Raw genomic sequence first — 27,517 nt, forward strand, 5'->3', positions numbered from 1 at the left:
GAATAAAACCTTTGGATGACAAGAATTGCTGTAAAGATGCAGAGATATATTCCCCTCCCCATCACTTTTGCAAAACCTTAATGGAAGCACCGAACTGATTCAAGACAATAGCATAAAAGTGCACAAAAGTGGAACAAACTTCTGATTTATTTCGTAGAGGAAATATCCATGTGTAACGAGTACATTCATCAATGAAGGTGATGTAATATCTAAATCCTTCAAGAGAAATGCAAGGAGCTGGTCCCCAAAGATCACTATGAACAACCTCAAATGGTGTTGCTGACTTTGAAGACACCAAAGAAAAAGGAAGCTTACTAAATTTGCCTTTTAAACAGGACTGACAAACAACAGAATCAAGTAGAACTAGTTGAGGATAAACCAGACTTCTCCAAGGCAACTTGAACCATGGAATTGGTGAAGTGCCCCAAGCGACAGTGCCACAAAGCGGAAGTTACTTTTTGTCCAAGAAATGCAGTAGCTGAAGAAACAGAGGAAGATGAGGAAGGAGAAAGAGAGAATGGTAGTGGATACAAGCCATTGTTGCTCAGGCCTCAGAAAAATACCCTCCCTGTGATTTTGTCATGTGTACATAAAGATAGAAGCCCCAATGTGAGAAATTACAAGTTCACCATTGGCCGAATCGGCTTGCATAGTATAATTCTTTTATCACTTGCGTTTACATTACATAATCGAATCGGCTTCCGAATCCGAAACGACATCAACCTTCCAATCAATCGAAATTCTCCCCACCGAAAAGTCTACACATCCAACCGCTGAAGACCATTCAAACCCAAAATCACAAACAGATCGCGCCACGTGTTAATACTCAGAAGCCCATCCCCTCACACTCTCTCTCCGGAAATGCCGGCACTTCACGCGCCACCTGCATTGATAAGGTCACTCCTCTACGTTCCCTCTCCCTCCCTCTCTCTCAGTCTTCGCACACTTCCACTATTTCGCGTCACCAAGCTTCGCTGCTTCAACTGCAGCCAGAGCTCAGTCCGTACAGTCACAGCCATGTCCTTGCCTAATGCCACCTCCGCCGACTCGTCGCCGGACCACGTTGCCGGGAAGTGGTTTTCGGTGCCGGAGCTCCGACTTCGTGACCATCGATTCACTGTGCCTCTCGACCACTCCGTCGGTCTTAAGGCTTCGTCTAAGATCTCAATCTTCGCCCGCGAAGTTGTTTCAGGTAACTAAATTATGCAATATAGTGTGTATCAGTTAAAGTGATTAATTTGTTCTTGGATTTAAGCGGCTCAGTGTTTTGATTTTCCTGTTATTATCTGTTAATTACTGTTTGATTGGTGTTGGAAGTGAATTATGCAATATAGTGTATATCAGTTGAAGTGATTAATTTGTTCTTGGATTTAAGCGGCTCAGTGTTTTGATTTTCATTGAAGTGTGTTGACCTTTTTGTGCTTTGCCTCTGTTCGGTTGCTTAGAAAATGGTGGAAAGGGAAAGAATGAGGCATTGTCTACTGTTTTCAGCTGAGAGAAAGACATCGATTAGTGGTTTGAATTGGTAGAGTTATTTGAATCCTCTCAACTAACTCTGATGATAGTTTTATGTTGTTGTGGTCCTCAGTATTGAAAAGATCAAAGATTAATCTGCTACAATTGCTTTTCCCACTAACTACAATAAATTATTTTTGAAGGAGGCTTGAATGAGATATCTGCCTGTGAATGTTCACATGATCGAATGTCACGTGTTCTATGAATTTCAACTGACTTAGGTGCATACATAAAACTTATATCCATTCCAGGATAGTTCATAAGATAAGAGAAGTTACAGCAGAAGTTGCTTACCTATGCCGCCATACGGAGACATACTTAAAACAAATGGGCAAGCATGTGCATATACCTGTAAATTGGGGCTTCATAAAATACTGTACTTAAAAAGAGTATCTGCTTTAGTCATGAAATCTCATTGCTAGTTAGGAGTAGATAAAAATGTAACTGGCAAGCAAGCTGTTTCCCTATTTTTTCAATATCCGGATTGCTCATATCCTTCTCAGACAATTTCCTTTTTTATACATGTTTGTGGTTCTGTTAGTCCCTTAATAAAGTATGATTTGTATTGCAGTTGGTAAAGAAGAACAACCACTGCCATACCTATTATATCTACAAGGTGGACCTGGATTTGAGGCCCCTCGACCAACCGAACCCAGTGGATGGATACGTAAAGCATGTGAAGAATTTCGTGTTATATTGATGGATCAGGCATGGTTATATAGGCATATATTCTTACAAGCTTTTGTGAATATGTACTTCCTTATTTGTTATTCTCCTGCTTATCTACTTTTACTTGCAGCGAGGAACAGGTTTATCAACTCCTTTGACAGCTTCATCTATGTCGCAACTGAAGTCTGAAGTGGATCTGGCTGATTACTTAAAACATTTCCGAGCTGATAATATAGTAAATGATGCAGAGTTTATTCGAGTACGTCTTGTGCCTGATGCTGGGCCTTGGACAATTTTGGGTCAGGTATTAATTGCTATTTGCTTTTAGTATTTATGTGTACAATGTAATGTTTCGACTATAGTGTGATGATCCTGCCTGCAGTTTCTTTATTTTACTAAGAAATACCTACTATGTTATCGGAGGACATTGTTAAGATCCAGAGCTCCTTCATAGTGCCAACTTCATTCTCCTTATGTCTGAAGTTGTTGTGTGTTGCGTTTTTTGTATCATAAGAATGTCTCTGTGTTAAGTCATTTCTTATGTTTTGCTTGTGGTGCACTATTGTCTGTGCAACTGAACTAAAATTGCAGCTTGTTCTTTTCCCTTGTGCAGAGCTTTGGTGGTTTTTGTGCAGTAACCTATTTGAGTTTTGCACCACAAGGACTAAAACAAGTCCTTTTAACTGGAGGAATCCCTCCTATAGGAAATGGATGCACTGCAGATGCCGTGTATAAAGCATGCTTTGAACAGATTAGACATCAGAATGAGAAGTACTACCAAAGGTATCCTCAAGATATTGAGGTTGTTCGTGAAGTTGTTAACTATTTGTCAAAATCCGAGGGAGGAGGGGTGAGGGTCTAGAACATATTCTCTTGGTGCTTTTCATAACTCTGAGATTTAAGATTACTCTTTAAAATCAATCCCACCTACCCTTGCTTTTGTACAGGTCCAGCTTCCATCTGGAGGCTTCCTAACCCCAAAAGGATTGCAGATTCTTGGTCTTACTGGCTTGGGATCCAGTGCTGGTTTTGAGCGCTTACACTACATGTAAGGCTTCATGAGTGTGAACCTAGATTTCAATATGCTACAATTTAGTCATGCTTCAACTGAGTTATATTTTCACTTCGACCCATAGGTTTGAGAGGGCCTGGGATCCTATAATAGTTCCGGGAGCATCAAAGGAAATCAGTTATTACTTCTTGGATGCTGTAAGAAAATAACTACCTTTTATTGATGTTGAATCCAAGGCTTTGAACATACCTGGTATAAAGTTATAAACCTTAAACCATTCCATATTTGCAGTTTGACAAGTGGTCATCTTTTGACACAAATCCACTTTATGCTCTTCTTCATGAACCCATATACTGTCAGGTAATTGCTATAGTCTCTTTCATCTGCAGAAGTATATGTTCTTTATTTTCTTTTTTCTTTTCATTTGGTTATTAGTTTGTCTAGTTGTTTATTTGTTTACTTATTGAAGGGTGGTTCATCACGGTGGGCTGCTCAAAGAATAAGGGCGGAAAATGAGGGCAAATTTGATGCAGTCCGGGCTGCCAAAGAAGGTCGTCCCGTATTTTTCACAGGAGAGGTAGGCATAGGTTCCTTCCTCTTTTCAATGCCAAAAATCCATAATGTTCACATCCAATTATATGAATTTATCAGACAGATAAATGATCATTTATTTATATATCACATTCAGTATATATCTCATGGATAAAATAGTCGTCAGCATGTGACGTATAGAATATTTTGGGGAGTCATGAACTCTGAAGAGTATATACCCTGATGGAGAGGATATCTAGCTGTGCATACAATTTATGATTTACTTGCATGATGGTATAAAAGCTCATGCAGCTATAGACACTTGGACCAATCTTAGGGGTCGAATGAGGTGTATTGGGGAAGCAGAGTAGTCCCACAGCTATGTGTCATACAGAGCAAAATTGGAGTTGGCCTCTAGTATGTTGTTGCTTGCAGCTTTGACTACTACCTCACAAACACAAACTGGGTTTTTTGCTGCTGCAGATGATCTTTCCATGGATGTTTGATGAGATTCATGCCTTAAGGAAATTCAAAGGTGCTGCTCATATATTGGCTGAGAAGAAGGATTGGCCTCCACTATATGACATCACTGCACTAAATAATAACAAGGTGTGCTGCCTTTATATGAAGTTAATCTTCTTGAGTATCAACTGGCCATAAGATTTGCACAAGGAGATCTAAACCTTGTAGCAGCCTATGATGTTTTCCATTTTGACCGTACACATATGTGAATTATCAGCAGTTTCGTCCGTTAATGTATGAATTTCCTTCTGTCAACATTGACAGGTACCTGTTGCAGCTGCTGTTTACTATGAAGACATGTTTGTAAACTTCAAGCTGGTCATGGAAACAGCATCTCAGATAGCCGGGATTCGGTTGTGGATAACTAACGAATTCATGCACTCTGGTCTGCGCGATGCAGGGAGCCAGGTTTTTGATCATTTGATGGGAATGTTAGACGGAAAGAAGCCTTTGTTCTAATTACCTTTCCAGTTCCTGCACTAGATCTGTATTGTCTTGATTTAATTTACCTTCATGTTCTTGATAATTCAGATTGGGGGCTTACAAAGTCCTTGCGGCAATTTCTCCATTTCTTAGAGATCAAATTGAGGCTTGTATATTGGTTTAGAAACTTTCTTTACCATAATATTTGATTTTTACCATAGAACTATAGTCAGTATCAGTATCATATACTAATGTTACGATATAGAACTATATATAATGATATAAAACTATGAACTATTATCATAGAATATCAAATTAAACATTGAGTTAGCAAAATTGTATATATCAATATAGTTAATTTGCATTTGGAGTAATTTTTTGGTGTGAATACATTAACACTAATTCTCCCTTCGGACATATATGCAATGGCCTTGTAGCTAAAGTAGTTAAGAACAGTTATCCATACACTCGAAGTCCAATTTTCGATACTACTTGTATATATATAAAACTATTACTTTAGATATTGATAAATAAATAAAAAATTTAAAAACTATTTGCTTTAGAAAAAATAAAAATAGAAAGATGAAAGAAGAGGGCCCTGCTGACCGAGTCACTCACAAAATGCTTGGTATATACAAGAATGGTGTTAGCAATAACGCATGAGATGCTTTTGGTCCAGGCCTTTTCTCTTGGTTCTCTTTTGGTTGGTAAACTAAACAGTATATATCTCTAGTCAAATTAAAACCAAAATTTTGTAGCAATTTGAACACGTGACGTATGTATATTTCCCAATATTACAGAAATACCTCATCCCATGAATCTTGTGGGTGAAGAAGAGAGAGAGAGAGAGAGAGAGAGCCATGCAAACGCATGCATTGATGATAACGATATGTATATTGAGGCACGTCACCTTTTCTCGCTTGAAATTGCAGGTGAACAGAAGTAGTTGAGATGTGGTTAAAAAAGGGCCTCCCAATTTCAACCCTAAGCAACAATTAATCTCTCTCTCTCTCTCTCTCTCTCTCTCTCTCTCTCTCTCTCTCTCTCTCTCTCTCTCTCTCCTCTTTGTTTCTTGTGTGTCTGCACGGACCAACTTCTTCTCACCTTCCACCACCTTAACTCTTTGAAAGCTTTATATATATATATATACTTCTCCTATCAAACATTAATTCTCTCTTCCTTTTCTCTTCATTCTCTAATTAATTAACACCTCAGATTAATTATGGAAGGTCACCAAGAGCCTAATTACCCACCCCCATTAACCCCATCATCCTTAATCTCATTGCCATTCTTGTTGCCACCCCAAAACCCTCTCTTCACACCCTCATCAACATCAACAGCCCCATCCTCCTCCTCACAGCTGATCAGCCCTCCTCTTCTAGAACCTCAGCAGCATCAAGTCCTCCCAGACATTGATTGGGTCAGCCTTCTCTCTGGTTCTCCAGCAGCTGGGTTTGATGGGCAGGAGATTAATAATTATAAGCCACTGGTGGAAAATAATAATGTTGGTGCCTCTGCTGAGAATATTAATGAAGCTGATCGGGAAGGAAAGGGTGCAAATAGTAAAAGGAAAGGTGGAGGTAGGATGAGAAAACCAGCGAGCCGGCCTAGATTTGCTTTTCAGACCCGGAGTGCCGATGATATTCTTGATGATGGTTATCGCTGGAGAAAGTACGGACAGAAGGCCGTCAAGAACAACTTATATCCCAGGTTTGTTAATTCACTTTCTAACACCATTATATTAATTTTTTTGTTCGTTACAATTTATATCCCAGCTGGCTACTGACATCAAATTTGAGATAGAAACAAAACATTTATATATATTCATATAACTTTTTATTTATACATTCATATAACTTCTTTTTTTATATATATATACAAGCCATTTTAAGGGAGAATCGAAACTAGAACTTCGGGTGCAGGGGTAAATGTTCTTAACCACCTGAACTATCAGCCCCTTGCTTATACATTCGTATTTTTAGTTGCTCAACTAATTTGATATTTCCTCAGCCAGCTAATTTATAAATTTCTACATTCATATTTTTAGTTGCTCAACGAAGCATTTCTACTTTTTCCTCAGCCAACAAGGAAACTGAATACATAAATACTGAGACTCGGGTATTTGGTCCTAGAAATTTTGATCCAAAACTTCAAAAAATACAAAACTCCGATATTTGGTCCTAATATTAATTATATATACATTTACAAGTTTGCTATATGATCTATCTATCTCAAGCTTAATTAGTATTAGGGCATTGGGTTCAAAAAATTCTATGCTTTTCTCACTTTCATACTTTCAAACATGGTCATATGTAGGAGCTATTATCGGTGCACACAGCACACATGCAATGTGAAAAAGCAGGTCCAGAGGCTGTCTAAGGACACGAGCATTGTGGTGACAACATATGAAGGAACTCACAATCATCCCTGTGAGAAGTTGATGGAAACCCTAACTCCTCTTCTGAAGCAAATGCAGTTCCTCTCTAGGTTCTGATTCAAAATTAATTAGCTCGCTAGTACCAAAGGTTTAATTGCTACATGAACATACAGAATACACAGTGCATGATCTTCTGTTGGAAATTAATTTGTACTTATATATGTATTAACCTTATTAACTGTGGACTATCTGAGAAGGAAAAAGAAAAGAAATGTAAAGGTCAATATACCAAAATCAATATGTCAATTAAGCTCTTGTATGTTATTGGTACCACTAATAAACTCCTCATTTGATTCTTGTATTCTAAATGACATGCTAATTTATCATCTGCGCACAGCCCAAAACGAAGTGGGCCAGTCTAGGCTCACCTATGAATTTTGGTTCATCCTGAATGTTTTATCTTATATATATGAGGTCATATTTCTTAACCGTTGAATTAAACTAACTAATTTGATTCAATAGTAAAAGTAATGTAGTCGGAAAAAAAAGAAAGAAAGGAAAATAAGTTCAAGACCACACAATGTTTCTATATGTATTTATGCATAATACTGATATATATGTAGAAGTACACAAACATCACAGACGACTACAGTTGTCTCTGATTCAAAATTTAATTTAGACATGGCTCTTGATGGAAGAGCTATAGTTAGTTTGATCATCATAATACTTGGACCACAGCATGACCCCTCCATACTTGGGAGAACCTTTAATTGCTGGAAGCACTTTAGAAGTGAGATCAGCCACAGGAATGAAGCCACTTCCAGCAGCTGCAGGGGCAGCTGGTAGTCCTAGGAATATCTTGGTAGCTGGAATATCTGAAATCCACTGCTTCCATTCATTTTCAAGGTTGCTAAGATCCCCAGAGGAGTATTGGCAAGGTGGGTTGTTGTAGAATTGGACCCAAACATTGTCAAAAAGGCCTGTCTTGAGGGCATCCCCAACCCAAGCATCTGGGAAAGGGCACTGGGGAGCTGCAGTTAAATAAACTTTCTTGCCTTGTTTACTATATGCAGAGAGGTATCTTGCAAGGTCATCCCAATGTAGGTTTGTTCCTCCTTCGATGTCGAAATCAATTCCATCCAAAACAGCGTCACCGAGTGGGCGAGATGTAGAACTACTCCCCCCAAGAAATTGTTCCATAAGTAAGTAGCAACTTGCCTAGCATCCTCTTTAGATGTGAGGTAGTAGCTCCCTGCTCCTCCTCCAATTGAAAGAATGACCTTGACCCCTTTTGCTTGGCATGATTTAATGTCAGAGCTCAAGCCAGTGCAGCCATTAGTGTAGGGATCACAGTGTCCAGCTAGGTTGATCATGGGGGTCTGGCCATTGCCAAAGGTTGGAAGAAAAGCTAAGTTCACAAACTCATAGTTGCCTGTGGCGCAAGTTTCCTCCAAGGTACCTTCGTTCCCATTTTGACCCCAGTAGATGGCAATTCCTGCAGCATCAGCTCCAAATTGTAGTGCTAGGCTTAAAGAAATGAGAAATGCCAGTGAAATTGCTAAATTTGGTGCCATTCTGCACTTGATTTTGCTTAGCTAGTAGCTGTAGTATTTTTTCTTGTTACTGCTTCCGTGTATTAGTGTTTAGAAAAACATGTCTTTTTATAGGAGAAAATGAACCCCATTCTGATGGCAACATCCTGTGCTTTTGTGGAAGAAGTGCGTGCCTGAGAAGTCACTTCATTTCCCACCTGATTTCCTTTGTATCATATTACCAATTGTTGTGGATTAACGCACACGTTAGACCACATAAAACTCCCTCGCACATTTGAGGCATCCTAATTGTAGCATTTGTGGGTGTGTATATGTCCTATTTTTCACGACTTGTTTTGCCAAACAAATACTTATGTTGCCAGATTGTGAATTTGAACCACACATTCTGACAAGAATTAACATGATCAATTATCCAAATTCACAGTCTAACTAAATACTTATGTTGCCAGATTGTGAATCTGAACCACACATTCCGATAAGAATTAACACGATCAATGATCCAAATTCACAATCTAACTAGGTTGGCGAACATTCTTACAAGAGAGCATTTCTCATTTTTCGTTCTCTTCTATATGTCTCATTGTGAATGGTGTAAGAGAGCATTTCCAATTTTTCGTTCTCTTCTATATGTCTCTTTGTGAATGGTGTAAGTATGTTGGGGATTAAACGCAGACGGGTACTTTGAAAACTAAAACGGATTTCCAGATCCTCAAATGTTGCCTTCCCTTCCCATACCTGTGACTCTATAGTTTAGTCTTTGGTAATGTTTTTCCTATTTTATGTCATTGGTGTTGTTTTTTTTTCCTTTTTTTTTTGGGTGATAATTGGGTGCGCTGGTTGATAAAATGAAGCAAGTAAATTTTAATTAAAAGTTGAAAATAGTGAAAATTTTAATTGTATGATAACTAATTTTCTCTTGAATACGGAATAAAACACACGATAGTATGTCCAAATAGAAAATCTTTATATTAGGTCAAATGCAGCCTTACCATGCACGTATGCTCCAATCCACCAAACAAACCAAATAGAAGAAACTCTCATCCTCTACGATTCTTCTTAAGGGATTCGAATATTCTTAAACATATGTCAAGGATGCTTTGATTGGATGGTTCCTTTTTTTTTTTTTTTTTTAAAGGATGTGTTGCAAGCATGAGCTTAGCCAAGTTGCTTAGAGCGGATGTGCTCCCACTCTGCACTCGAGTTCAAATTACCCTCTCCGTAGTTTAGATTAGTTTATAGTAGATTATTGCTTGTATAAAAAATAAATAAAAAAGAGGATGTGTTCCTATATGTTTACAAGAAATTTTGCCAAATAAAAATGTAAGATAGAAAAGAGGGAGATATGGTTGGTGGAGCTTACCATGCAATTAAGGGTGCATTTGACCTAATACATAGCCATGATCCAATCTTAACCCTCAATCAAGTGCGGAATATATAATCCCAACACGTACATATATGATAATTTTCTTCACGTCAATCTCATTACATTTGTCACAATCCCACAAATCAAGTGTTGCAGCTCCTCTATATATAACCCAAAAGAAATTTTCGATCTGAATACAAGGCTGCAAGTAGGCTTAAATCAATCTCTTGGTTTGTTCATCTTTAGTTTTCTTTGGTTTGTTTTTTCTTTTTGTTGGTTCATACGTCTTTGAAAATGGCGGGGTTGGTGGACAAGGCCAAGAACTTTGTGGCAGATAAGATAGCAAATGTGCCAAAGCCAGATGCAAGTCTCACAGACGTTGATTTCAAGAAGGTGAGTTTTGACTCTGCGGATTACATCGCCAAGGTGTCTGTCAACAATCCCTATTCACATCCTCTCCCCGTCTGTGAGGTCAAATACACCCTCAAAAGCGCTGGCAGGTTTCAATTCAACTCTTGTTTTTACATCTTTTTTCTTTTGTCACTCGTGATCTATTTGTGGCCATTTTAATCCTGCTGTTGGTTTTGAAGAACCTATAATTTTTGTGACCATGCTCGTTCAATGAATAAAAAAATGCCACGGTCCGGCTACAGATGAAACCATTTAAAAGTGTTTCGTTTTTTGAAATCAAGGAATGAGATAAAAATCAAATTTTCATTTTGAAATCAACAAATGATGAGATCAAAATCAAAACCCTTTTGAAATGTCTGAATGAGCTTCGATATAACAATCGCTTGATATTGATCATTTTTCTGATTTGTATGTATATATACATGTGAATTAGGGTCATTGCATCTGGGAACATGCCAGATCCTGGCTCAATAAAGTCAACTGGCACTACTATGTTGGAGGTGCCTGTGAAGGTGCCACATAGCATAATTGTGACATTGGTAAGGGACGTTGCTAAGGATTGGGACATTGACTATGAGTTGGATTTGGGTCTCATCATTGACCTCCCTCTAGTTGGGAACCTTACCATACCTCTATCTAGGAAGGGCGAAATCAAGCTTCCCACCTTATCTGAAGCTATTTGGGGTTCAAAGGATGAAGCTTCAAAAGAGACTAAAAAGGAGATTCCAAAAGAGGCAACAAAGTAGAGGTAAAATCTAAAGAAGGGGAAAGGGAAAGTCGAATTCTTTCTCTGTCATAAAATGTAAGAGTAAGTAGTTCATTTTAAAAATTAGAGAAGTGAAAGTCGAATTCTTGTCGTGAATGTACGAACAGTTTGGTTATGTTATACTGTTTGTGATGTTGCATTGTGTTTTCCCTCCTAATGGGATTGAGATGAACTTTATCTTTTATGAAAGATTAAAAGGAATTTTTATTCATCTTGTATCCCATAAGAAATGGTATATGATTTTACCATGTGGAGAAGCATTATGTCAATTGATTTTTTTGCTGCTTTGAATTAGAATTGGGAAGACTGTACTTAGTAGCAATGTATTATTCAAGTGGGATCGGGGTGTGGTTTTTATTTTTATTTTTTTACCCTTTATAAGAGTGGGATTCGAACTTTATACCTATTTTAATATTGGGAATAATTTAGAATTTTTTATAGTTGACTAATTATACTTCATTATTATTTATTTCAGCACATTCCTAATTTTTTACTTTTCTAACAATTAAAACTTATCTAAATTGATAAACTGCACGAGTTTTGAAAATGAAAAAACAGTTGTAGTTTGAGTTGAAATTTAATTTCCTTTGTTCATACTTTAGTATATTGGATTGAGAGTAAATGGTTTTCATACAACAGTGGAGTCATTCTATAACTGTTGGATCAAACGAATCAATTTTATCCAACGATTAATTAATTTGATTAAATAGTTAAAAGATAAAGCCTCATATGAGGGCTTAAATAAAGCTCCCACTATAGAATTCTACTACGCTAGTATATTTTAGGCTTTAGACATTTAAATCAAATCAAGCATAGGCCCAGGTGAAGCCCACATCAAAGTTCAATCCCATTTACTAATATTGGAGATGCTCTATTATTTTGGTGCTAATCATATTCAATATCAATACCTACAAACGATAAGAGAAAAATACTTCCTTCTTCCCATAATCTGCATTACATATGAGACCCGTCTTAAATTTTTACATTATCCCTAATTGTGTTTTTCTATTAGCAAGCAAAAGAAATAGTGTGTAGAAGTTAAATTCGACTCATATCATAAGAAAAAATAATATGTAAATTAATTGGCTGAAAATCTTGTTCTAATACGGATTTAGCCAATCGGGTTACCGTTTTACCAAAATCATACACTCATTAAAATCATGAAGAGCAAATCTAGCCACCACATGCGCCATGTGCAGTGCAGCACATCTGAGGTTACTAGTTACTTTGTTACAGTTCCATGATCATTTGGTTTCTTGAGCATCACACTTGAGTATGATTCTTCGAAAACCAACTTTTGTAGCTGTCCTTATGATACTTTAGTCTCAGCGAATAGTTTCCACTGAATTTTACATACACACAATAAAATGTTCTCTCCGTCTCTAATCACTATCTTTAGAATTGTAAATTAACTGGATACTGTTCGAGTTTGAATCGAAATTGGCTCGTATGAGCTGTGTTCACTTAAGAAACAAGTCGAGCATGATGAGCTTCAGTACGTTGAGTTCATAAAGCTTGTGAGCAGGTTTAGTTCAAAGCATTCAGTATGTTTTCTTCTTTTTGAAGTTTATATCGGTTATGTATTGTTTTTAAACTGTTACATGTGTCCTTTAGTTTTAAAGTTAATGTTGATAATACTTTTTTTTTTTTTTTAGAATAATCGAAAGTTTTTATTGATAAACAAACAAAAGTACAAAGCAAATATGGTCAATTTTCTTCAATGATCAAATATAACAATATGTTGAATTGATTTAAAGAGAATCATGCATAACTAAAAAATGACTAAAATTCATAATTCAGCAACTAGAAGCACATATACTCACATATGCAATATAAATCTGCCACGCAATGACAAAAACGACAAATCAATATCGAAAGGTAAAACTAAATAGAAATATCAATGTCTTCGTTAGCTATAATTACCCTAATCAGACATCTATCTATACTTTTTTTTAGTTGAATAATTTGAATATTCTCTGCACTAACTCATACCATAATAGCGTGTGAGGGTTTCTAGTGTATATCTGATAATATTCAAATTATTCAACTAGGCCCCTTGTGACTCGTCCACTGCGACAAATAAAGGCACCCAATTTGGCGATGAGAATTGGACCCACAATCCAGCCAAATAAATAGAACTCCACTGTCTCCACCGTTGAGATTGTCCGAACTTTTAAAGAAAGACCCATCTCATCATCTTATCTCAACCCTTACTTTTAATACAAATTTCATGTCAAGCATCATCCATCCATCACAGATATCTAAACACGGACGAACACACGAGCGGACACGTAAGATTGTCACTAGTCCTCCTGCCGACCTCTCTCCCACGTGTCGCGAACCCAGGGCACCCACAACCTCGTCTAATATTTTACTCAATAATCCACTTGGGGAGATCCACCTCCTATAAATATCTCCACAAATATCAGTCTCAAAAGCAAGCCTTGCAAGTCCGAAACCTATTCTAGTGTGTTGATCTCTTCGTTCGTATTAATATTTTGTTTTGCTGTTAGTTTGTTGTCGGAGTGTGCTGCGATTGAAAATGTCTGAGTTGTTGGAGAAAGCCAAGAACTTTGCGGCAGAGAAAGTGGGTCATGCAAAGAAGCCAGAGGCAGAAGTCACAGATGTTGATTACAAGACGCTGAGCTTAGGATCTGTTGAGTACCTTGCTAAAATCTCTGTGACCAATCCCTATGGAGTTGACCTCCCCATCTGTGATATCACTTACACCCTCAAGAGTGTTGGCAGGTTCCAATTCTCACTTTTTATTTTAACACTTTTGAGTTCAATTTTTATTTGTTTATTTTTGTTATAGATACTCTTTTGATCCATGTGTTTTACTTGAATTTTCTAATTTGGTTTTTGTGTTTTCAATTTCGTCAATTTTGTCCTATGTTTTCATTCTCATAACATATATATTTGGTGTTAGTTTTACTTTGTCGAAAGAGATCTCGAGTTCGAACCAATACACAATATTTAAATAAAAAAACAAAAAAGATTAGTTCTATGCCATGCTCATGGATATAAAGTGACTTGATTTGTATGTGTACGTGTGAATTTGTAGGGAGATTACATCTGGAACTGTACCAGATCCTGGTTCAATAGAAGGAAAGGACATTACTGTGCTTGAGGTACTATTAAAGGTGCCACATAGCATATTGTTGACCTTGGCAAAAGATATTGGAGCAGATTGGGACATTGATTATGAGCTGGATATAGGCCTCACCATTGACCTTCCTGTCATTGGCAACTTCACCATACCACTTAACAAGAAGGGAGCGATCAAGCTTCCCAGCGTCTTCTGATCCATATGACCTTTGGGATTCTATGGGTTTGGTTATGTTCTGTAACTTTTCTTTTGTTGTTAATTTAAGTACATTAAGATATGGACTCTGTCTTTGCTCAGCACACAGTGTTTTAAGTTTTTTTGGTTTTTTGTTTTCAGTTGGTTGTTATCTTCCAACTCTGTCTATGTGGGCAGGGGTTCGAAGTTGAGTATTTGTGTTAATCTTCCTTCCTCAATCGTTTATATAAAAAATATTTAAGTTTTTTAAAAATATTTTATATACCAGTGATATTGGAAGGGCTCTTAATAATTTAATTAAAAATATAATAAAAATCCTAATAAGTTTGAACAAAGTTAAAGTTGGGGAATTACAAAGCAGGAACAATAGCAATGAGGGGAAAGAGGTGAGAAGGAGTATAAGCCTTATTAAACAAGTGAAGTTTATGTCGGCTCTGGACTTTTAAAGTACTATATGCGTGCTTTGATTTTTAAAGTTAATGTCGATTATACTTTTTTAATGCTGATAATAGCTCCCTAAATATCAGTGTCTTCATTAGCTAGAGTGGCCTTAATCAGACATCTATATATTATTGTTTTTTAGGGACTATCTATGCTAGAAAGGAAAAAGTTCTAGCCTCCTCTCTCTTAGAAAAAATAAAAAAAAAAACTCTCAGAATCCTTTTTATTTTGAGAGGGAGGAAGTCATTGTTCTTCCCCCCCTTTTCATTCTTCTCTTCCTCGCTTCTCCTCTTTTCGTATTCTAAAATATTATGATTTTCCTTTAATCATTACAGACAGTTGTGTTACGGTGTTGGATCTCTACCTATGTTTCGCCGTTGAATTTCCACCACTATCATTTTTGTGGTTTTTTATATATATTTGGAATAAGTCGCAAAGACTCTTTGAGTTTTCTCTGTAATTTTCACATTTCTTTTTGTGAGAACTTTTCACCTCTCTTTTGTGATAGCTTTTCATCTCTTCTCTTATGAGAGTTTTATTTGTATTGTTATGATTTGATTTTTTCAAGTTTTATATCTTTTTCATTATTCTGAGTTTGCAATCTTAGTGGGAATGTATATGCTAAAGTTTCTTCGATCATGCGTGATCGTTAGTGGAGGCACACAAAATTGTCTTAATTTTGATGTTAGATTGCTCTGTTATTGTAATGGCCCTTTGTGGCTAGTAACTTTTTTAGTTGAGTTATGAATGCAATCACATAATTTCTCAACTAAAAGAAAAAAAATAGGAAAAAGCTTGGCTGAGGAGCTCATCCTCCAAACAAATAGAGTTTTGACACTTGGGAAATTCCTTTTATTTGTTTTGAATTCCTTTTAACTTTATTTCTTTTGAAAATTTTCAAGTGTCAAAATCTAATTTATTGTAATGATGTGTTCTTCCTCAATTTTAAGGAGCCAATTCATGCTCTAGAAAAGAGCTGTAGTAATTTATGCTTTGAGAAGACACTGTAGGGGCTTTCGAAGATGGATAGATTGGATTTAGGGAAGCTGAGTTGCAGTGTGATTTGGCAGTGGAAGCTGAGCTGGGATTGGAATTTGGAAAAGAAGAAAGAGAAAGTTGCTGGAAGGACAACTTCGCTCTCAATATTGACAGAAAAATGAATGAAATGTTTCAAATTTGACAATAGGGAGTAGATTGACAAACAAAATTAGTTTGTATCCTTAATTGACTAAAAAAAGTTCAAATTGAAAAATCGAAAATTACTTGATAGTCCGGGACACAATTCGGCAATTTACTAATGAAATTATTGCACTACTAGCGTGTGTGAGGGTTTTGTATATATGATGGATATTCAAATTATTCAATTAGGCCCCTTGTGACTCATCCACTGCGACTATAAAGGCACCCAATTTTATTTTATTTGGTCGGATAAAGGCACCGAATTTGACGATGAGAGTTGGACCCACCATCCAGCCATTTAAATAGAACATCACTCTCCACCGTCTAGATTGTCCAAAGTTAAAAAAAAAAAAAAAAAGACCCATCCCATCTTATCTCAACCCTTACTTTGAGTACAAATTTTCATGTCAAGCATCATCAATCCATCACAGATCTCTAAACACGGAGGAAACACGAGCGGACACGTAAGTGTCGACCTCCTGCCACGTGGCGCAAACCCAGTGCACCCGCTACCTCCTCTGTATTTTACCCAATAAATCCATTGAAGATCCACCTCCTATAAATAGCTCCGAAAATATAAATCTAAGCAAGAAACCTGCAAGCGCTAAATCTAATCTAGTGTTTATCTCTTTGTTCGTATTAATATTTTGTTGTTGGTGTGTGCGCTCTGAAAATGTCTGAGCTGTTGGAAAAAGCCAAGAACTATGTGGCTGAGAAAGTGGGTCATGTAAAGAAGCCAGAGGCAGAAGTCACAGATGTGGATTTCAAGAAGGTGAGCTTTGGATCTGTTGAGTACCTTGCAAAAATCTCTGTGACCAATCCCTATGGAGTTGACCTCCCCATCTGTGATATCACTTACAACCTCAAAAGTGTTGGCAGGTTCCAATTCTCACTTTCTAACACTTAGGGTTCAATTTTTATTTGTTTATTTTGTTATAGATGCTCATTTGATCCCTGTGTTTTACTTGAATTTTCTAATTTGATTTTTGTGTTTTTAATTTCGTCAATTTGGTCCCCTATTTTCATTTTCATAATATGTAAGAATCAAGATTGTCAAACATCGAAATAGATTACGGTCAAATTAGGCAAAGGGATCAAGATTGTCAAATTCAAAGCATAGAGAACTGAATAAAAATTTGAACAGAATATACGATTGGTGTTGTGGTGTTTGTTTTGCTTTGTCGGAAGAGACCTTGAGTTCAAATGCGATCAATGCACAATTTTTTGATAAAAAAGAAAGAAAAAAAGAATAGTTTCTATGCCATGCTCATATATATATATATATATATATAAAGTGACTTGATTTGTATGTGTACATGTGAATTTGTAGGGAGATTGTATCTGGAACTGTACCAGATCCTGGTTCAATTGAAGGAAAGGACATTACTGTGCTTGAGGTACTATTAAAGGTGCCACATAACATATTGTTGACCTTGGCAAAAGATATTGGAGCAGATTGGGACATTGATTATGAGCTGGATATAGGCCTCACCATTGACCTTCCTGTCTTTGGCAACTTCACCATACCACTTAACAAGAAGGGAGCGATCAAGCTTCCCAGCCTCTTCTGATCCATATGACCTTTGAGATTCTATGGCTTTGGTTATATTCTGTAACTTTTCTTTTGTTGTTAATATAAGTACATTAAGAAATGGACTGTCTTTTGCTCAGCAACCCTCTTTTTGTTGGTGGGTGTAATTCAGTTGGTTGAGCTCTTTCACCTCTATCTATGTATGCAGAAGTTCAAAATTTCCACACTCCCATGAGTATTTGTGTAAACCCCCTCCCCAATCATTTGTACGAAAAAAATATATTGAATTTTTTTTAAATGTTCATTTTATGATATTGGGAAGGATAATCGAATCGATCATAGTAAATACTCTTAATTATTTAATTAAAAATATAATAAAACCGTAACAAGTTTGACCAAAGCCAAAGTTGGGGAATTACAAAAGCAGGAACAACAGGGGAAAGGGATGAGAAGGAATATAGTGGCCTTATTAAACAAGTAAAAGACCCAAAATATTGCTTCCACAACATGGTGAATCTACAGAACAAATTCTATTTTACCGGATGGAAATAAAAGGAACCCAGTTCTTTATTTATATTTTGGAGCTATATACAAGAGAGAGATGCAAGAAAAGGATCATGGTTGGGCCATATATACATCAACCTAAGCTCTCCTTGTCCACGGGGAGCATAACAAATAAGCTCAAAGTTAATTACAAATTTACAAATATCTCTTCCCCTTCAATAGTGATGCAAAGAAGTGCAACTTTTGTTTCTTCTGCGTTTTCGAATACGTTTTGGAAAGTGTCACAGTTAGCGGGCAATGCCAAAAACTATGTAGTGAACCTGGCCAAGGGCTTTTTGGAAGGGAGATTGACTGAGATGAAGAAAAGATCTGCGCTTATTGTGGGCCTTCAATTTGAAAACCTAAACTTCGACTCCATAGAACTCGTTTTCAAGATCTCCGTGTACAACCCCTTCGAGTTTTATCTTCCCGTCAGTCGGGCCACCTTCAAATTAAAAAGCGGCGGCAGGTTTGATTCAAATTTCATACTATCGGTTGTTTAAAATAATGTGTTTATATCTCTCACATCAAATGATTTTAGTCACGTAAGCATACCTATAACACTTTTGATCTCTTTCTGTGTTCAATAACATAACATGCTAAACTATTTGTAAAAAATTAACGTATTTTCGTGAACATAAATGAATTTTGAATTGTATGATTATGCAAGCTCATTTGGAATATATTGATTGTTTTCTACTATATATGTGCATGTGAGTGGAGCAGCGAGGCTTTATCAGCGAAGTTGAAAGAGCCTGCGTCACTGAAGCCGGGAGAAGAGTCCATTTTGTTGGTGTTGGCAAAGGTGCCATTCAGTATGCTCATGACCTTGGCAAAGGACATTTCTGAAGATGCAGATATTGACTATGAGATCGATTTCAACATCCAAATTAAGCTTCCTATCATTGGGGCCGTTTCCTTGCCAATACCTTGCCAACAACAGGGCCAGCTCAAGATTTCTGATCTTTTTACCAATTTGTTGGAGGAAATTAATTAATACTCTGTGATGCCTTGGAGAGGGAAAAAATAAAATAAAGATCTCATTGGTTGGGATCCATAATAACCCAAAAGGTTAAGAAATACAAATTTACCATGACTATATTAATGATGAAATTAAACTTATCATCTAAATCATGAGCCAAGAAGACCAAGGGATTCTTTTAGCTTGTGTAATGGTTTTTTGTGGATTCTTACCCAAATAAGACAGTTTATATGGAAATGTGTATGGAGTGGAGAGTCAAAGTCTCGTTTTAATGGTTCGGCTCTAAAATTAAAAAGAGGATCCTCTATAAATCCATAATTACCGAATTTTTTTTGAAAATTATAAAGGCAAATACAAGGATTATTAAGCGGATCACTAAAATTTGCCAACTCATCTCCTACTATATTTGCTTCACTAAACATCAAGTTAAGCCTACGTATGAATGTAGTGTATATGGTCTGAAGATTGAAGAGCTCCTTACTTCAGCTTATATATGTTGAGTGTTGGCTAGTTATGCCACGTGTCCCAGTCACATTGGATTGGTACAAAATAAAAAAGTTTAAAATAATAGTCAAACGGGGATGTAGCTCAGATGGTAGAGCGCTCGCTTAGCATGCGAGAGGTACGGGGATCGATACCCCGCATCTCCACTTCCACTCCAATTCTTCTTTTATTTTTTGGTCCATTTGTGTGAGTTTTTAGGAGACAAAGTCAAACAGTTCTTTGTTAAAACCAAAGGATTTATGACGTCAAATTTTATTTATTTTGCATAGTAGCTCTGTCACCTATCAGCAACATACAAAAATTTCTCATGTTTCTTCCCTATAAATTAAAAAAACCATATATAAACTCCACCATCCAATTACTTATAGAGATATTTAGTGATATACCCATTTCTAGCACTAATATTATAAATAAACCCTACACAATTGAATTCCTATAAACAAACCCAAAAAAAACCTAAAAAATAGTAGCTAGCCTTATTGAATTTAATATTGATTATTAAATTACTTTGATGCCCTATTGAGTGCTTTGGGTATTTTTATGAGATTTTGGGCTTGTTTTAAGAAATTGATGGCAGTTTTGTAATTTATAAAAAGTTAAAAGCTTTTTTGTTATGTTGTAAATGGGTTTTGGGTGTGTTTCTAAAGTCCATATTATATAGGGTATTTTTATAATTTGGGCCCCCATATTGGGTATAATAGTGAATCTCCCTTATTTATATTCTCAACGAACAAATCCATCTTATTTTATTAGTCCATGTGGGATTACAATATTGTTCTCAACCCCATATGTCAACACTTACCGTTAATACATTTTCTTGTGGTGACTGGCCAATTACAATTAGGACAATTTATTCAGTAATTACTAGACCAAAACCCTCTTTTTTTCTTATTAATAATATTAATTAATTAATTAAGCCCCTGTAAGACTTTCCTCCTCATGGCGGCTGTCAAAGTCCAAATAGAAAACCAACCAGAGATATTCCTCCTTCACACCTTCATGGCAGAACATTCAAAGTCGCGGACACGTTAGTTCACCAAATTTTCCTCACTGCCTTTCACTTTTGGTTCTTTTGGTCACAACAAATAGAGAAAACATAAAACATAAAAAACTCATTTTTCATGTTCATAGTCTCTCAAGAACTCAAACATGGCTGATCACAAGGATCAACATCAGCAGCAACAACCCCATGGCTCAAAGAGAGAAGAAGAAGAAGTCATAACAACATTTTCTCCCACGATATTTTCTCCCAAGTCATTTCCCAGGAGAAGAAGAATCAAATACTGTGGAATTGTCATTGCACTTGCTCTGCTCCAGATTGTAGTGCTTGGGGTGCTTTGCCTCACTGTGTTTCGCTTCAGGGATCCCAACGTCAAGCTGGCTGCAATTTCTGTCGAGAATTTCAGCCCGGCGCTTGGAACATCCACTGCCATCAACATGACACTGACGGCAGAAATTAAGGTGAAGAATCAAAACTGGGGAAAGTTGAAATATGATGAGAGTGTTTTGGTTCTGTCACATGAGGGTTTAACAGTTGGAGAAGGAACAATTCCAAAAGGGTCTATTAAGATGAGGCACAGCAAGCAGGTGAGCGTTTCGGTGGAGGCAAAGCTTGATGGTAGATCATCATCAAGCAGCGATATTAGTTCAGGGGTTTTGAATTTGAAGAGCTATGCCAAGCTGAGCGGGAAGGTGAGTATGGTGGGTTTGGTGAAGAAAAGAAGAAGTGGGGAAATGAATTGCAGTTTGACAATTAGTTTGGCTAGGCAGGCAATCCAGGACTTCCACTGCCAATGAAAATTCTGACTCGGAAGAGGCTGGAAACTTATTGCTTTCTTCTTCTTTTTGGTCTGGGGTTTTTTATAGACTTTCTCTGATGTAGTTTCTGGAGTTTCTGGAGTTTCTCTGTTGTAGTTTTCTCTGATACTTGTGCTGATTATTGTATATGCCTTTATTTGTAAATATTTTTTGTACTTAAGTTTTAGCTTGTTCAACCTAAACTAGCTGAATGAAATCTTCAATTTATTTTTCCTTGCTTAATTTTCCTATGCAGAGGCAATGCAGAGATTAAACAACTGAATGAAATCTTTAGTAAGTTTTTAGTACAGTCCGACATACCAAACGAGCCCATTACTGCAATAATTTGGTGCTGCTTTTATTCATCTTTCAAAGATGGTTTGGTTTGCAGTGAGGAACCAAAATCCAAAACCACCATGGTTGAAACTTGAGAGAAAAAGTTAAGAGACTTGCAGCAAGCAACAAAGACAACGAAATATCCTTATCTGACTTTTCAAAAAGTGATGCAATTACTCCAATGATGGATTCATTTTTCTTTCCCTAGACCCTTAAAAACTATGTTGCTTTCAAGGATTTAGTCAAGGGAAAGAACATGTATTGATATTCTTGAAAGTAGCTAGCTAGGTCCAGCAGAAGCTTCTTTGAATTTGATGGTAGATGTTTATGTGTTCTCATCTCTAGTCTCCACAACTAGATCAACTACATTAGTTTGGAGCTTGATTTTTGTATATGCACTCAACACACGCAAACATGCCTGCAAGTTTTTACACCCAACTTTAGTTATCTCTTTTTATTTCTATTGCTATGCTTTGTTTAAGATGGTTTTGGTGAAACTGATGGGCAAAGTCAGGCCTGCAAGATTCTAAAGGGCTTTGGCTGGGTTTGATATACAACAACACTTGTGTTTTGTCCATGGCTTTAAATTTGACAGGCCCAAAAGGTGAGAAGTTGGGAATTTGGACCGATCTTCTATATGAAAGTTTGAATTTAACTCATAAATCACATAGAACAAGTATGAAACGAGTAATTATTTGGTCGAAACATACCATTTTTAGGTGGAATAACCAATATCCATCAATATTATAACACATAACATGTAATTTAATAACATTTCAATATGTATCATATAATAGTTTCTCACATATCACCGTCTCATAAAATCAAAATTAAATAAAATTAATTGTATTAGCTACACAGTGGGGATCACGATGTTGTTTGCACTTGGTACCGGGCAAAGAGAAGATGGTTAAAGAAACAATCGCCAAGCAATTAGTCACATAGTGGAAGTAGTAGGTAATGAGCAACATCTATCTTTTTAATACTTTACAAAGTAAAATCTAGTCAAAAAGAAGGTTAGGCCTTTTCCGTTATGAAGCCTCTTTATATTGTAGTAATGCTGGTAGATGAAATGTTATGATGCTAACTATAAATATAAATCTTGTCAAAACAAAAGGGTGCCGGGGAAAGAAAGGCTTCCTTCCTTCCATCCATTTATTTAATATAAATAAATGGAAGATGAGAAAGTAGTTTACAGTTGGTGGCACACTAGGGAATAATTATACAAATTATAATAAGGTAGATTCATTATTATATTTAATATAGGAGCTTAAATTATAAAAAAAAAATTATATGAAATAGACTTTAGAAACACACTCAAAGTCCATTTATAATAATTTTCTATTTTAGATGATAATAGTCAAATTGCATGAAATAATTATATTTAGAATTTCATATGGATTGTCTCACTGAAGTAGGCACCAGCACCACCATATTTGACAATCCTTAAAGAGACCTCCCGTCTGCATAAAATCAATCACTCTCAGAATTTATCATATTATTAGATCGGAATTTAATTAACTTACTCTAGTGCAGCAATTCAGTTCTTTCATATTTCATTCAATTACCCCTAAAACGATGCATTTTGCATATCTACAATATCAATATAGAAAATATAAATAAAGACTCTTCATCACATTTAATAGAAGAGGGATTCAAACTTGAGTAAAAAGGGGACGAGTTCAATACTCTAACCAATTGGCCTAAATCCACATCTACCTTCGTAATTGTGTTGATGTACCTAAAAAAAGTCATTTGTTCAAATTTTATATGAACAATAAATCTGAAAAAAAAAAAATTTCATTGTTCAGAGTCTCAAATAGTAGCAGCTTCATACTACAATTATGTGTGAACTTTAGTGGAAGTCAATATTGAACAGCTTGAAATATTTTGGGTAGGCAAAAGGCACAACAATATGTGCCAACATTTTGTAGGAAACTCATACTTACCCCATCATATACATACTCCCACTTCCCCCTAAACAAACTCTATAAAAATACACTACATTCATGTATTAACACTAACTCTTCCAAAACCTCAGCTTTCTTTAACTCCTCTCTCCTCCCCATCTCTTCTCAACCCTCTAGCCATGGTGGAGAAGGAGCAGGTCAGACCACTAGCCCCCGCCGCCAAAGGCCAGAGCAGCGACGCAGACGAGGCCGCCCTTCACTCAAAGAAATTTGGACTGAAAAAGTTCATCTACTGCTGTGGCGGCATAACAGCCTTGCTCTTAATCCTAGCCGTGGTGATCATAATTCTAGCGTTCACTGTGTTCCGCTTGAAGGAGCCAAAGATCAAAATGAACAAAGTCACAGTTACAAGGCTGGAGCTGATCAACAACAACACAATCCCTAAGCCAGGCTCCAACATATCGTTAACAGCCGACGTGTCGGTGAAAAATCCCAACGCGGCTTCGTTTAGGTACAACAACACCACCACCACTCTGTATTATCACGGCGTGGTGGTGGGAGAGGCTCATGGCTCACCGGGCCAGGCTAAAGCCCGACGGACCATGAGAATGAATATAACTGTTGATGTCATAACTGATCGGCTCACATCCAATCCCAAGTGGGGGGCGGACGTGGGATCGGGGTTATTGACTATGAGTAGCTATTCTAGAATTCCAGGGAGGGTGAATATGTGGCATATTATCAAGAGACATGTGGTTGTGAAGATGAATTGTACCATGACCGTTAACATTTCCAGCCAGGCAATTCAAGAACAAAAATGCAAGAGGAAAGTTACCTCTAGGTTTGTAGTTTATTTATAAGGTTTTTATGTGGAGAAGAGTGAGTAGAATATACGGAGTATATGGATGTAAGCTTTTATAAATATGGTTATATGATACGTGTAGAACTGTACTTTAACTCAATGGTATACCCTCACCAAAGAGTTTAAACGAACTCGATATAAGAGGCGAACACATTGACCTCACGAGAGAGTTGTTATTCTATCGTTAGATTATTAAACATATAATATGATACATCATCCCTTTCATTAGTCTTTGTTTATTCTGATTTTCTTCAATATTGAATCACTCCACTCCAACACTTTGCCGGTACTTTATAGCCAATGCCCAGAAGTCAATAATCGATCATAAAATAAAATAGCGTATGTGTGATGACATGCTTATGTAAACAGCTCTCCTAAGGATATTTAAACAAATTAATAATTTTAGATTAGTTTGGATGCCAACGTTCCTTCAATGGCATTTGATTATTTCCAAGTGCTCTGGATTTTTGGGGCCAAATCCAAATTCTTTGATCAAAGAAGATCGCGTTGATCAAAATATCACACGTATTGTATAAAAGAAAAACAATTCAAGTCGAAGCTCAGAGTATACAGAGCTCTTAGCTAGAAAGGAGAAAGATCTCGTCTACTTTCCCAACATAGCAAGTTCATGAACACTTCATGATCTTTTAACATTCTAAATCTAGGGATTTTACTTCACTTTTGTTTTCAAAAATTAGTTTATAATTTAATGTATAATATTGAAAATTATCCACGTTATAACACATGTGGATTGATTATATAACATGACAATGTTTTTAAAATACACAAAAGTCTCCCGCTTCATAATACTTAAACTTAGATGTATGAATGTCAATGAGGTTTAGTCCATTGAAAAATGACATTGAGTTGCTGATAAGTTTTGAACTTTATTAGTATAAACTTAGATTTAGACATTTAAACAGAGATTTGAATACCAACCATATTGTACTAATAGCTTTATTTTTTATTTCTTAACTTAAAAAAAAAGAAAGCCCAAGCCCAACTCAAAACCCATAAACCATGCAAATACAAACAAAATCAAATCCTAAGAGTCGTTCTACCCACCACCCAAAAAAAAAGAAGGGAAAAAACAAGAGAAAATTAGGAGAAAATTTTAGTTGTAACATGGATAACGCGATTTTCTTATTCCGAACAATAATATTATGTCACACAAAACTGTTATCACTGCATATGAATAGCAAAATCGTTATATTCTTGAAGTTTTTCCTTGAAAATTAGGATGATAATCACTGCCACTCACTCACCACTCACATTTTCCCACCAATTTAATGCTGTCTCTGGTGTGAGTATTAAATGCAGCAGCTGGAGCACCCACCCACCTTCTCTCCTCTCACCCCCCAAAAAAAAATCCCACCCAACTCCCAATGGCTAAAACCCCCCTTCCTCCTCCCCTCCTCTTCCAATGTCGTCCGCCCCAAACCCCACCCACCCCTCCACCCAAAATTACCTAACTACCCTCGGACTCGGCTACGGCATCGCCATTGCGCTCGGCTTCCTCGTCCTCTTCTCCACTCTCCTCCTGGCCTCCTACATCTGCTGCCGCGTCTCCCGCCACCACCACCACCCGCCTCCCAATCCGAACCGGAACCCGAACAACTCCGACGGCGTCATCCTCCCCCGAATCATCTTCGTCGCCGAGGACGACAACGACCAGCAGCAGCAAGACGATGAGAACGCCGTCGTTGGGATCCACCAGAGCGTCATCAACTCCTACCCCAAGTTCCCCTTCTCCAAGGAAGTGGCGGCCGCCGATTCGTCCACGTGCTCCATCTGCTTGTGCGACTACAAGGACGCCGAGATGCTCCGGATGATGCCCGAGTGCAGGCACTACTTTCACCTGATGTGTCTCGACGCGTGGCTCAAGCTCAACGGGTCGTGCCCGGTTTGCCGGAACTCTCCGTTGCCGACGCCCCTGTCGACTCCGTTGCAGGAGGTCGTGCCTTTGTCTCAGTACCCGGCCGATCGGAGATGGAGGAGGTGACTGATTGTCCTGATTGACTGATATCTTCTTTGGTTTTTGTCCTTTATTTTTTATTTTTAGTTGTTTGTTTTGGGTTTAGGGTTTTCTGTTTTCTATTGGTGGTGTTGGTTTGGGAATTGGGAAATGTAAATTTGGTCTTTTCTTCTTCTTCTTCTTCTTCGGGTACTGATTTTGTGACATTAGTGAAGTGGATTATGCACAAACAACTTGTGTCTCATGGAATTTGATTAATGTTAATTACTTTGATTTGGGTGATGATAAAGTTTTGGAATTCATTTTTAATCATCTACATACATGGTTGCCAACTTGCCATGGAGACCCTTGTGAATTTTGTTTGTCATTCACTTAAAGCTTCTTGTGTGTTTTTCTTTCTTGCTTGGTACCTAATCATGTTGAGTACTTGAAAAAACCAATCTAACAGTAAATCTGGTACCAATTCTTTCTTCAATCACAAGGGTCATAGGGTTAGGGTTGCTTGTGCTTCAATTCAGCTTTCCATAAGATATTTGCTATTTTTTCTCGAAAGGGGGGGACTTGGAGCTTTGAAAAAAAGTCAAATTTAACTATGCAAGCATTGTGCAGCAACAGTGTAGCACGTGTTTGTTCAGTGTTGCGGCTGATCCTCTAGATGTCTCTTAATCACCCTGCACAATAACATAATGACCACATTTCTAATGTTTGATTAATTCACCCTTCACTTTTTTTTTTCTTAAATTTGAAGGAAAAGGAATTTAAAAAGGTGAGGATAAAGAAGAACCGATCCCCATATTCTTAATAAAACAAGAAATCAATCCTTCTCAATGACTTTTGCATTCTGATAAAGTGCTCATGAAAATCTGCCCAATAGGCTCTTCGATCAAATAAAACAAATGCAACCTTTGGACTCTGATCTCAAAGCTTTCAATCTCTATGCACTCTTTAGATTTGAATTGTTGCTGAAAATCATTGGGGTTATGTTTGGTTAGCACTTATTTCGAAAGCTGC

At 37.0% G+C, this 27,517-nt stretch overlaps 9 protein-coding genes, 1 non-coding gene and 1 pseudogene across 10 annotated transcripts; 10 read left to right on the plus strand and 1 right to left on the minus strand.

Moving 5' to 3' along the window:
• The first annotated feature begins 735 nt into the window (after positions 1–735).
• Positions 736–5,008, plus strand: LOC117620340 (proline iminopeptidase). Its single transcript, XM_034350505.1, has 10 exons — positions 736–1,192; positions 2,087–2,223; positions 2,315–2,488; positions 2,798–3,034; positions 3,132–3,232; positions 3,321–3,393; positions 3,488–3,556; positions 3,666–3,773; positions 4,211–4,336; positions 4,514–5,008. The coding sequence occupies exons 1-10, from the start codon at positions 862–864 to the stop codon at positions 4,706–4,708; spliced, it is 1,551 nt and encodes a 516-aa protein (XP_034206396.1). The 5' UTR covers positions 736–861; the 3' UTR covers positions 4,709–5,008.
• An 886-nt stretch (positions 5,009–5,894) lies between these two features.
• Positions 5,895–7,287, plus strand: LOC117619607 (probable WRKY transcription factor 56). Its single transcript, XM_034349599.1, has 2 exons — positions 5,895–6,382; positions 6,989–7,287. Exons 1-2 carry the CDS (start codon positions 5,895–5,897, stop codon positions 7,164–7,166), a joined length of 666 nt encoding a protein of 221 aa, XP_034205490.1. The 3' UTR covers positions 7,167–7,287.
• Positions 7,288–7,724: 437 nt separating this feature from the next.
• Positions 7,725–8,623, minus strand: LOC117620227 (annotated as a pseudogene).
• Positions 8,624–10,174: 1,551 nt separating this feature from the next.
• On the plus strand, positions 10,175–11,505 carry LOC117620228 (desiccation protectant protein Lea14 homolog). The gene is made up of 2 exons (XM_034350370.1): positions 10,175–10,465; positions 10,810–11,505. Exons 1-2 carry the CDS (start codon positions 10,260–10,262, stop codon positions 11,120–11,122), a joined length of 519 nt encoding a protein of 172 aa, XP_034206261.1. The 5' UTR covers positions 10,175–10,259; the 3' UTR covers positions 11,123–11,505.
• Positions 11,506–13,546: 2,041 nt separating this feature from the next.
• On the plus strand, positions 13,547–14,699 carry LOC117620229 (desiccation protectant protein Lea14 homolog). The gene is made up of 2 exons (XM_034350371.1): positions 13,547–13,890; positions 14,207–14,699. The coding sequence occupies exons 1-2, from the start codon at positions 13,685–13,687 to the stop codon at positions 14,445–14,447; spliced, it is 447 nt and encodes a 148-aa protein (XP_034206262.1). The 5' UTR covers positions 13,547–13,684; the 3' UTR covers positions 14,448–14,699.
• A 1,940-nt stretch (positions 14,700–16,639) lies between these two features.
• On the plus strand, positions 16,640–17,906 carry LOC117620230 (desiccation protectant protein Lea14 homolog). The gene is made up of 2 exons (XM_034350373.1): positions 16,640–16,945; positions 17,397–17,906. The coding sequence occupies exons 1-2, from the start codon at positions 16,740–16,742 to the stop codon at positions 17,635–17,637; spliced, it is 447 nt and encodes a 148-aa protein (XP_034206264.1). The 5' UTR covers positions 16,640–16,739; the 3' UTR covers positions 17,638–17,906.
• A 369-nt stretch (positions 17,907–18,275) lies between these two features.
• LOC117620231 (desiccation protectant protein Lea14 homolog) lies at positions 18,276–19,271 on the plus strand. The gene is made up of 2 exons (XM_034350374.1): positions 18,276–18,609; positions 18,867–19,271. Exons 1-2 carry the CDS (start codon positions 18,326–18,328, stop codon positions 19,135–19,137), a joined length of 555 nt encoding a protein of 184 aa, XP_034206265.1. The 5' UTR covers positions 18,276–18,325; the 3' UTR covers positions 19,138–19,271.
• Positions 19,272–19,699: 428 nt separating this feature from the next.
• On the plus strand, positions 19,700–19,772 carry TRNAA-AGC. Its single transcript has one exon. It is a non-coding gene; the product is annotated as a tRNA-Ala (tRNA).
• Positions 19,773–20,775: 1,003 nt separating this feature from the next.
• Positions 20,776–21,540, plus strand: LOC117618301. Its single transcript, XM_034347891.1, has 2 exons — positions 20,776–21,318; positions 21,493–21,540. The coding sequence occupies exons 1-2, from the start codon at positions 20,776–20,778 to the stop codon at positions 21,538–21,540; spliced, it is 591 nt and encodes a 196-aa protein (XP_034203782.1).
• A 2,165-nt stretch (positions 21,541–23,705) lies between these two features.
• Positions 23,706–24,745, plus strand: LOC117620232. Its single transcript, XM_034350375.1, has one exon. The coding sequence runs from the start codon at positions 23,849–23,851 to the stop codon at positions 24,527–24,529; it is 681 nt and encodes a 226-aa protein (XP_034206266.1). The 5' UTR covers positions 23,706–23,848; the 3' UTR covers positions 24,530–24,745.
• Positions 24,746–25,771: 1,026 nt separating this feature from the next.
• Positions 25,772–26,788, plus strand: LOC117619027 (RING-H2 finger protein ATL67). The gene has a single exon (XM_034348846.1). It carries the CDS (start codon positions 25,955–25,957, stop codon positions 26,531–26,533), a length of 579 nt encoding a protein of 192 aa, XP_034204737.1. The 5' UTR covers positions 25,772–25,954; the 3' UTR covers positions 26,534–26,788.
• The last annotated feature ends 729 nt before the right edge of the window (positions 26,789–27,517 follow it).

Source organism: Prunus dulcis, chromosome 2 (genome assembly GCF_902201215.1).
Source record: "Prunus dulcis chromosome 2, ALMONDv2, whole genome shotgun sequence".
In the NCBI taxonomy this organism is placed as follows: domain Eukaryota; kingdom Viridiplantae; phylum Streptophyta; class Magnoliopsida; order Rosales; family Rosaceae; genus Prunus; species Prunus dulcis.